At 34.9% G+C, this 10,194-nt stretch overlaps 2 protein-coding genes and 1 pseudogene across 2 annotated transcripts; all 3 read right to left on the bottom strand.

The window, feature by feature from the left end:
- Positions 1–794: 794 nt before the first annotated feature.
- LOC140862742 (thioredoxin O1, mitochondrial-like) lies at positions 795–2,582 on the bottom strand (annotated as a pseudogene).
- Positions 2,583–4,296: 1,714 nt separating this feature from the next.
- LOC140867044 (uncharacterized) lies at positions 4,297–6,632 on the bottom strand. The gene is made up of 3 exons (XM_073272112.1): positions 6,472–6,632; positions 6,233–6,370; positions 4,297–4,545 (listed from the first exon to the last, which is right to left on the bottom strand). The coding sequence occupies exons 1-3, from the start codon at positions 6,560–6,562 to the stop codon at positions 4,529–4,531; spliced, it is 246 nt and encodes an 81-aa protein (XP_073128213.1). The 5' UTR covers positions 6,563–6,632; the 3' UTR covers positions 4,297–4,528.
- Positions 6,633–7,096: 464 nt separating this feature from the next.
- LOC140866301 (pentatricopeptide repeat-containing protein At3g51320-like) lies at positions 7,097–9,489 on the bottom strand. The gene has a single exon (XM_073271271.1). The coding sequence runs from the start codon at positions 9,308–9,310 to the stop codon at positions 7,598–7,600; it is 1,713 nt and encodes a 570-aa protein (XP_073127372.1). The 5' UTR covers positions 9,311–9,489; the 3' UTR covers positions 7,097–7,597.
- Between the last annotated feature and the right edge of the window lie 705 nt (positions 9,490–10,194).

Raw genomic sequence — 10,194 nt, forward strand, 5'->3', positions numbered from 1 at the left:
TGATCAGTCGCACTATGGGTCACACTTACGGATAGGACCATTCGATGTTAAGAAAATAAATGCTCAACAACTCAAGTATGTATGTTATGTATTATGTATTTATGTTTATTTAAGTAAGTTATGTTATGTAATTTTTAAGCATGCTCATTCATGTATATGTATGTATTAGTATTAAATTGTTTTAAATTATTTTGAACCCTTGTTAGTATGCATGTTGGGCCTCTAGGCTCACTACACTGATATGGTGCAGGTGAGTACGTAGAGGAGCAGGTTACTCCTACCGGTGGTGAGGACGTATGAGCAGCGCTGCAGTAGCCCCGTGACCGTGACAGCTTCTGAGTCACCGTGCATGATGTCATGTGAAACATTTTATTATATTTTTAGTGGTTGAGGTTTATGGGAATATTTTATTAAATGTCTTAGTGCATGCACATATTTTAATTATTTTATTTATGCAGTATATTTTTTAATTCTAGGGTTGACTCAGATGTTTAATTATTTTAAAGAATGCATTTTTTCTTAAGTATTTAATTGTTTATTTATTTAGTCATGTATTTATTTTAAATATTTTATCCTGTGCATATATGTATGGGCATATATGTACATATTTTATTTAGTATATAAAAAAAAAAAAAAAAAAATTTTCCGCATATTTATTTATTATAGAGTTAGGGTCGTTTCAGATGACTTGGATCGAAAAATTCGATATCATAGCACCAACATTTATGCTTGAAACTCAGTGAACAAATTTCATTTTTTAAACAAATCTTCACCAGGCATTATTCCGGTTGTCTTTAAAGTTTAAGAGCACCCGGGCAATGGACAAAAAGACACAGGAACTGTGAAAAAGGATAAAGGCAAAAGAGAAGAGGCTTTACCACAGAATGTATATTTAGCTTGCTCAACTCATTTCCTAGCTCTTCCTGCATGCACCAAAATTCAATTACCATGGATATCATATCAACAATAATCGAAGGCATCTTTAGAAAATGCCTAAGCCCTGTCTCTGTTGAAGGATCACGACATAGGCTTGACAATGTAGTTTAATCTTCAAACCATTAAGCCAATTTCTTTTTTGCTAAACAAAAATAATTTAATATATATTTGTAGCCTATGCTGAGAAAATTCAATATTTTGCTAATATATTCTGTACAGTGATCAACTCTAGAACCTAAACGCTGATCAATAAAATGCATTACAAATTACTTCAATTTCAACACAACCATTAGACATGTTGGCTCAGGGAAAGAGAACAATTTCTGAGTGAAGATTACCTTATCAATATCAATTTTATAAGTGGTGACATGGGATATTTCTCGCTTAACTGCCCAATTATCGGAGACAATAACCTACCTGCAAAGAATAATTCACAATAAAAACAGAAGTACACAAGTAACTAGCAAAAAACCTCACACACAACAATGAGTTGACCAGATGGCCGATATAATTGTCAACAAAACTTACAAGGACCACACCAAACCGCAGTGAAGTAGAATATTGCTGGCAAGGATTCATCTGCACGAGGATTCAAGATTAAAATCAGTACAAAATTTATGTAAATTAAAAGACAACAAAGTAAATACATAAGATATTGGCATCAAATTATGTAAAATAGAAGACACCAAGGTAAAAACTAAAGACATGAAAAACATAAGAAATTGGCATCCATACCTTGTACCTTGCGGAGAGAATCAGTAAACTGCTCCTTAGACTCGATCGACACAATATTTGACGGATCTGTAATTTGGTCCCAATGAGCAATAGAAAGAAAAAAAAAATAAAGATATGACAAAGTAGTGAAACTGAAACTCAGGGCGAAGAATGAGATTTAAATAGCAACTACTATAGTCCACAACTCAATCAAATGGCTTCTCAAAACATCAATCACTGGGGATGTTATAAAACATGACAACTAAGAACAAGTAGTCGTGCTGTTTTTCTTAAATTTCTTCATTCCAATTTTCTAGAGAAAAGTTCGAGAATCAAAATATGCTTCAACATCAGGAGACAAACTATGAGATCAAGTTCGATATTGTCAAAAAAACCAAGTACATATTCACATGATTTTCTGAACACTTAACTTTTTTTCTCTTCCACACCCCCCCCCCCCCCGCCCCCCGATTTTCTGTTCAGTGCTTATCCAATCTGTCCTGCTCCCCTAAATATAATCCTAACTCCTTTTTCCGAACTCAAAATCCAAACTTTGAAAATTAAGAAAAAAAAACCTAAAAACAACTACAATCTAGATAGCAAGTAATAGTGCTACACAAGTTGCTATAATAGTTGTAAGTAGAGAAACAGAAACCTGACGAGGATGAAGAGGAGAAGCTCCGGAAATGATTTTGTATAGCTGATTGATAATTCAACGCTCCGCCTGGGGCAATTGAGGAAATGAACCGTGGACTGGATTTATCTTCGGCGAATAATAGTGCGGAATAAGCGGCGGCGGAATAAAGTACGAGATTCTCGCTGATGGAAGACGATTTTGCGGCGGTGCGTGGCGCCGTGCCGGCCACCAGACGCCGTATTACGAAGCTCAGTCCTTTCATTTCCGCTGCTTAAACTTTCCGTTGGGCTTTGGATAAATATATATATTGTGAATTTTGTTTTTTTTAAAATAATTTAATTTAATTAAGAGTCCTTAGGCTGAAGAAGAGGATTAACCATTGTTTGGTTATAAATATTGTTCTAATAAAGTTATTAAACAACATTTTTAAAAACAAAAAATTTTAGCTTTTGGGCTTTGACTTCTACTTCTACTTGAAAATAACAACAAAAATAATTTTCAGTATTTATCAAAATATCAAAATCATTTCAAATTTTATTTAAAAACCACTTTAAAAAATCTGAACTTATTTAAGTTAGTGTTTGAGACTTGGGAGAGCTTCTAAGAAGCACTTCTCATCTTTTTGTTAACAAAAATTCACAAAATTTCAAATTCTTGTGAAAAAAAAGCTGAGAAATGCTTTTCAAAAGCTATCCCAAATACTAACTAAATACTTTTGAAATTTTTTTGTTCTACCTCTAATCGACTATTCGACGAATTAAGTCACCCGCTCATATGGGGCCTGGGGGGCATGAAAATATTTATTTTGGACTCGTTAGCTATGGTTTGATGAGTTTGAAAATGGCATCAATTTCCCAATACAATTTACCAATTTTATTTTATAAACACTAGCGTCCGTTGCACACGTATTGCGTGTGTAAGACGTATTTATTTCAAGTAAAAATTTCATGTAATTCTCCCATAATTGAAATTATAAAAACTGTTTTTTTGATAGTCTAATTTTAAATTTTAAATCTAAAAAAAGATAACATTATGAGGGGCAAATGTGGTAAAAAAATTTGGTATCTCACTAACCAACAAAAGCAATTTGTATGTAGTGCTCAACCTTTATAATATTGTATAGATTTATAAAAGATACATTGAGTACAAAATCTCTTGGGAAATCAAAGTACTTGGACAATTATTGTTTTTTCAATTAACTTGGCCTATTACTTGGATGTGCTAGCTTCACCATTCTCGCTTCAGAGGTCCAAAAGTACTTTGAAAATGATGTTGAAGCGCACTCCAATCCCCAAACTACAAAATGGTATCACATTGACGGACCAAATGCACCACTCACGTTCATCCACAGTCCTTTATCGTCTCCACGCCAGCCTCACAGTCCCGGGTCTCTGACCATCTCATTTTGCTGTTGATCCAACTAACAAACATGGGGATATTTCAGGACTACTTAGTCGTCGAACATGTTGAAGTTCGACTAAACATCATCTATAGTTGATGCTGAATAATTGCAATACAGGCATGGTCAACATAGCTTGACGAGAAACACAGCAACATTGCCTGGTTTTATTATGGTTTTATGCTTTCATCGTTCAATTACTTCATTTAAGGTGTCCCGAAATCTCTCTTTGTTTCTCTATCACACGAGTATAATGAGAGATATATGTGTATGGCTAGCAACATTAGTTGCAATAAACCGAGTACTTATTCCAAGTATTTCACCACTCAAAAAGTCTAACACTCAACCATCTCCAATGTTTCTAGTTGTACGGAGTTTATGTTGGAGTATCATCTATCCATTTTCACTAAACTATGCCAAGTTAATCAAGTCATAAGTACCATTTTAAGAATTTGAAATTTGTTTAGCTTCCGAGATGATGTAACATAGTTACATAGACCGCATCCATGCAAGAATGATTTCCCACACATAGCGAGGAGACAACCGAAACATCAATTTCAAGAAACTTCTAAATTCACTAACTTGCATCAACATTCAATCAAAGGAGCTTAATATATTTTACTCATTCAAATTCCGGTTAAGGTCATTTATTCATTACTTGATAACCAAAGAAATCAGCATTTTGTTTTTAAAGTTGACATCAAAACCAGACAAAAAGATGTCATTATACATTAGGCAAACAGATGTCTATGACCATCTGTAACTGGAATAAGTAGGAAAAATACAATCTCAGCAAGTGATTTATACCAAAGAAAATGTGTTTCAACCCCAGTATCAGGCTTCTAATCTTCATCATCATCTGCAATAAAAATATCCAAAAACATTATACCAGAGGAAAATTCATATCAATTATGACATGAAGAAAACGAGACATAAAAGCCAACATAGTAAAGTACGAAAAGCTTTTAATCTCACCAACAAAAATTAGCATAATTACGTCCAAGTGTCCTCGTTTGATATGATACCAACAATTGATAGAAAGTGTCAACTGAATGAAATGGCCATTAAAGCCAATGTTGGCTTTGTTTTGTTTAAGGTTATGTAGAATGTCTTGCATCAACTAGCTTACTTCCTTTTTCATGATACAAACTTTTCACCATGTAAAACTGGAAGCTTTTTGGAAATCAGATTCCAAAATTTTCAAGAAAGTGAGCGATAGAAAGCTTGAGAATAGTAAACTACAACACTCGATCAATTTGACACTAAAGTATATAACTGAATTTTGAAATTTAGGCAAAGAAGAACCAAACTTGTATCAATTTTCACAAACTTTGTTGGGGAAAATTCACAGAAACAGCAGAAGATGTTCTACCTACCCCCTCCGTGGAGCCTAAATCCGGTGGATCAACTACAGAATATATTTGTCAAATTCTCTATAATTCTCAACAAATTTTGATTCTCTTTCAGCTAAAATAGCTTGCTCTATCATCTCTTACATCACTTTTAATGATATGCTCCCTGAAACTACTGTAGCTGTCCAGAATTACTTCTTCACACCATAATTTACAGTTGCGGGATAAGTAAAAGGTCAAAACCAAGCATGGGACAGATCATCCCATCCCGCCAACATAATATGGCCGTGATTACCAATAATGATATACGAATGAGAAAAATCCTTTGCTTTTACTTTATTCGTATATCAAAAAAATCTAAGTGATCCATTTTCGCGGTTTCAGTCAGGGAAGTACGTCAACATGAATTAAAACAGGGATTCTGCCAGCTATATATAGAGGAAAAATTGCATCCAAACTTGGGTCACTCTAAGTTCAGTTCCATCATCATCATCATCTCACAGATACTACATTAAATGCCTTTTGATAGTCTTGACCTGTGAACACGGAAGATTACGCGACGAACCTATTCATTTGTAACAATAGGTAAAGTTCATTATTCAGTGTGGTGTTGTTTTCTCTTAATATTCTAACACCTCAGTATAACGTAGATGGAACTAGACTAAAATGATCCCACCACTCAGAAACTAAAATTTCAACTCAACTTCCAGATCATGATAACTAATCATCACAAAACAGAGAGTTTAAAATCAATATAGCCACATTTTCAGCTTCACATAGAGTAACTTTCAGTTAGGATCTTCAATTCCACTGAGGACAAGTCAGAGTTTTTACTAGGATATTGGACGAGCATAACATTTCTCTAGTTTGATTTTAAACGAAAACGTGAAGGAAATGATTGTACAATCAACTTCTACAATACCACACTTTGCTTTCGAGTTGGGCTGGACTTTTTATACTTCTTTAAACATTTTGTTCTTCAGGACTCTCACAGGGACTAAGAAAAATCTCAAGCCCTACCACTCACCCATTGAAACCAATAGTCACCACAATTTAGATGGTAAGCAAGACAAACTGAATTCAAAACGAAAAATCACTCGATCGACAAATTTCCCGATTGAAGACTAAACAGAATCACAAACCCCAACACAACAGGAACTGCGGCCAAAAATGAAAGAGAAAACATCGAAATACCGAAGTAGCGACGCTGGTTGGCTTCCTTGGCTTTGAGAAGCAATTTGTCAAGGTCTTCCTGAGCCTTGGCATCCCACTTCACCATCTGATTAGCGAGCACCACGCCTATTCCCATTCCCAAAACATGCTCCCACGGATCTATGCCATTCAATTTCGCGTAATGGTTCAATTAATCGATCCATCCATAAATGACAGCAGTAAAATGATTGAATTTGGATCTATATAGAGAAGGTGCTTACGGCGCATGTAAGGGAGCTTTCGCAGGGCATTGGAGTACATCTGCGTGCCCAATCCCAGCAGAGCTCCGATGGCCGTCGCGCTTAACGGCATCCTTCCGTCTTCGTTCACTTGGTGTGGTGCTGTTGTCTAATGACCGACCCGTAACTACACAACAGGGTTTCTAAAATTATAAAATAATTAAATTCTTTTATATTATTTCGGTTTTTCAATAATATTGTGCTGAGGGCATCCGCAATGTTATGTGTTAATAACACCCAATCAAGTTGCTCAACTGGGTTAACTTTTGGCCAAAACAGATTAACTTTTGGCCAGAGGTCAGGAGTTCGATTTCTCTTAACAACAACTTCTTGAACTAGTCTGTCACACAAGATTTGCCTTAATATTAATACCGCATAACTCTTTCACAACAATCCTTTTAACATTAACATTCATTATTTATGAATTTAACATTCAACTCAATAATTTAAAATTATTTTATATTAAATAAATACATTTTAAATATATTTTAAAATATTTAATATACTAAAAAGTCTCAAGTTTAATAATTATGCATAGATATATATAGAAAATCTAATATATATCAACTCATCGATTCACAATGAGTCTCATATGTTGGAACCAGGGGCAGAAATGCAGATGATGTTAATTGTTTTATCCTTGGTATATCTCTTGAGCTTTAATAAAAATATTTGCATCGAACCATGAAAATCAAATAGAATAAAATAAATATTTTCCCAACTACAAACCTTAATAAGGATACTTATAACACCCACAGGTGGGGAAAAAAAAGAAAAGAAGAAAGATTGAAATTACAGTTCTAGCTAAATTTCTATCCATTGATTGAAGATGTCTTGATCCTTACAAAGCTGCTATCAGAACTAAGCTTACTCTGTGTCCAAGTGTTTGGGAAACTGAAATCACATGTGGTTTAAAGGAAAATTCATCAAAACTGATCCCAACATATTGCAGGGGAGTAAGAAATTCAAGTGAACTTATTTGAGAATCTCCAAATCACTGAAAAAGGAGAGCCTCTCTTTTCCTCTCCTCGAATTCATGAGGATTTGTAGCAATGAGTAATAATCAACGGAGAATAATCAATATCCACGATTCACTTGATCAGCTCTATCAGCTAATCCTACTGTCATTTGCCTCGTGATCTAGAGTTGTGTGAACTACTTCCTTCAAGTCCTTGAGATTGCAACCAGGCAACCGTCTTATACCTCTCTTTTTCATCATATATTTTGTTATATTAACTTCTTCCCATCTACCTGAAACAGCATAAATATTTACAAGCAAAGCATAATAAGAGAAGTTCTGAGGATCTTGTTTGATCAAGTCATTTGCAACTTGCTCCCCCAAGTTCACGGCCCCTTGAAAACGACATGATGCAAACAATCCTGCCCAGAAGGAGGATTCTGGAGACTCGTAAGTATCAGTTGGTATGTTCTTTAGCAGATCCACTGCCTCTTGCGCTTGACCAACACTGGCCATGAGATTAGCCATGCACCAGTAATGAGCAAAATTCGGCTTCACACGAAACACGTCAATCATCTGGGAGAAGTAGTTTCTCCCCTCGTTCAACATTCCTTTCCGGGCACATGCACAAAGAACACCTATAAACGTAATTTCATCAGGGAGAATCCAATCCTTTTTGTCTAGATTCACACCCTTGTCAGAAATTGGAGTCGATTTATTCAGCATCATACTTTTATCCACCATTTCAGAATACAAATTAAGCCCATCAATAGGATTACCATGAATGCAGTGCCCCAAAATCATCACATTCCATGAGAACAAGTTCTTGCTCGACATTCTATCAAAGATAATCTGAGAATGATCCACCCTCCCACATTTACTATACATATGAATAATAGCAGAATCTATGTTCAGACTAGAAAGCTTAAACGACTTAAGAAGAGAGCCATGAACCGACCTTCCTTCCTTTAATCTATTTGACCTCCCACAAGCAGTGAGCACATTCACCATGGTGGTGTCATTACTCTTAAATCCTAAGTTCATCATTTTCCTAAACAACTTCATTGCAGTCCCTGGGTTCTGAAAGTTCAAGTAACCGCTAATCATAACATTCCAAGAAACCACATTCCTTTGAGGCATTGAATCGAATAGCTTGTGCGCCGCATCCATTTCACCCTCCCTCACAAAACCATCTATGATTGTGTTCCACGACACCAAATCCTTAAGGGGCATTTCGACAAACGTTTTCATAGCAACATCAGTCATCTTACAACAGGCATAGAAGTGAATGAAAGAATTCTGCACAGGCAAAACTCCATCCACCCCAAATTTGACAGTCTGTCCTTGGCACATTTGCCCCAAACTCAAACAACCCATTTTAGCGCAAGCACTAATAAGTGGTGGAAAAGTAAAACTATTAGGATAAAATCTGCCATCTTTCAGCATTTCAATATAAAAGGCAATAGTTTCCTCGTAATAACTGCTGCAAGAATAGTGCTTTATGATTCTATTGACACAGAATGTATCAGGACAATCAATACACCTGAAAATCAAGAATGTATAATAGAAATCATCACACAAATCCGCGGAGAGCTTCAGAAGGCGTCCGGAGAAAGATGGACCTTGGAAAAGATCTGAAGTAATTAAGAAAGCTTGAATCTGAAAAAGATGGACCAAGCTTTTACAAGAGTTCAGAGAGTAAAGAGCTTTGTCTTTTATACGATTAGACAAAACATAATCTTGCTTGATACGATGAGAAGCATTCAGGTCTAAAGAAGAAGAAGACAAGGAATTAGAGTGAAACAGAAATCGTTTGGAGGCTTGGGAGAAAGAAAGGTTTTTGAATCGAAAAAATTTGGCCATTCATCGGATTTTCGAAGCTTCTGCCTCAGTGTCACAATTTCCGCCATTAGCACACTCCATTGCCTATGAAACGAGATTGAAAAATAGCCACTCGCCCATTCTGCACATATACAAGTGAATTCTCACAAATATAATCGCCGGAGAAAGTGCAGCAATCGGCCCCCGTATTTAAAAACCAAAATGCATCTTACAATCGGTGAACCTGTTCACAAGCTGCAGTGATGGAGTTGCACAGGTAAAAGCCATGGGGCTTTTCGTCGAACAGGCTACGTGCAAGGTCAGGTCTTTGTGTATGTCAAATTTGGGGTTCTTGCCGGGGTTTATAATATGGTTTTAGTGGGTTTCATGAGACCTTCCCTTCGTGTTTTTAAATTTCGATATAAATTTAGAAAAAAAAAAAAAAAAACAACATTCTCAAAAAAAAAAATTAGATTCTCAATACTCAGCTCTGATTTCTCCAGAAACAATTCAAAAACACAAAATTTAAATTATAATTAACTTTCAAATTAATTATAAAGATATATTCTTTCACGTAATTTCTACTTTAAATGATAACTATACATACAATATATAAAAGTTGAGATCCACTTCGCTACACCAACATTTTTAGTTTTTTTACAACAATACCTCTGACAAATTTGAAAAAAAAATTAATCTAATAAGAAATTCAAATTAGAAATTAATATTTAATTTAATAAAAAATTAATAAATTTACAATTTACTCATATTTATCACATTTCATCCATTTTCAAAAGTTAAAAAATTCTGATTCAAAAAAAATTTTTTAAAATTCACAAATTATCTCAATAAATTACATATTAATATGTTTTCATCGTTATCCAGATTATAGTTAATAAACTATACCAAAATAATCACAATTCCAA

Source organism: Henckelia pumila, chromosome 4 (genome assembly GCF_033568475.1).
Source record: "Henckelia pumila isolate YLH828 chromosome 4, ASM3356847v2, whole genome shotgun sequence".
Classification (NCBI taxonomy): domain Eukaryota; kingdom Viridiplantae; phylum Streptophyta; class Magnoliopsida; order Lamiales; family Gesneriaceae; genus Henckelia; species Henckelia pumila.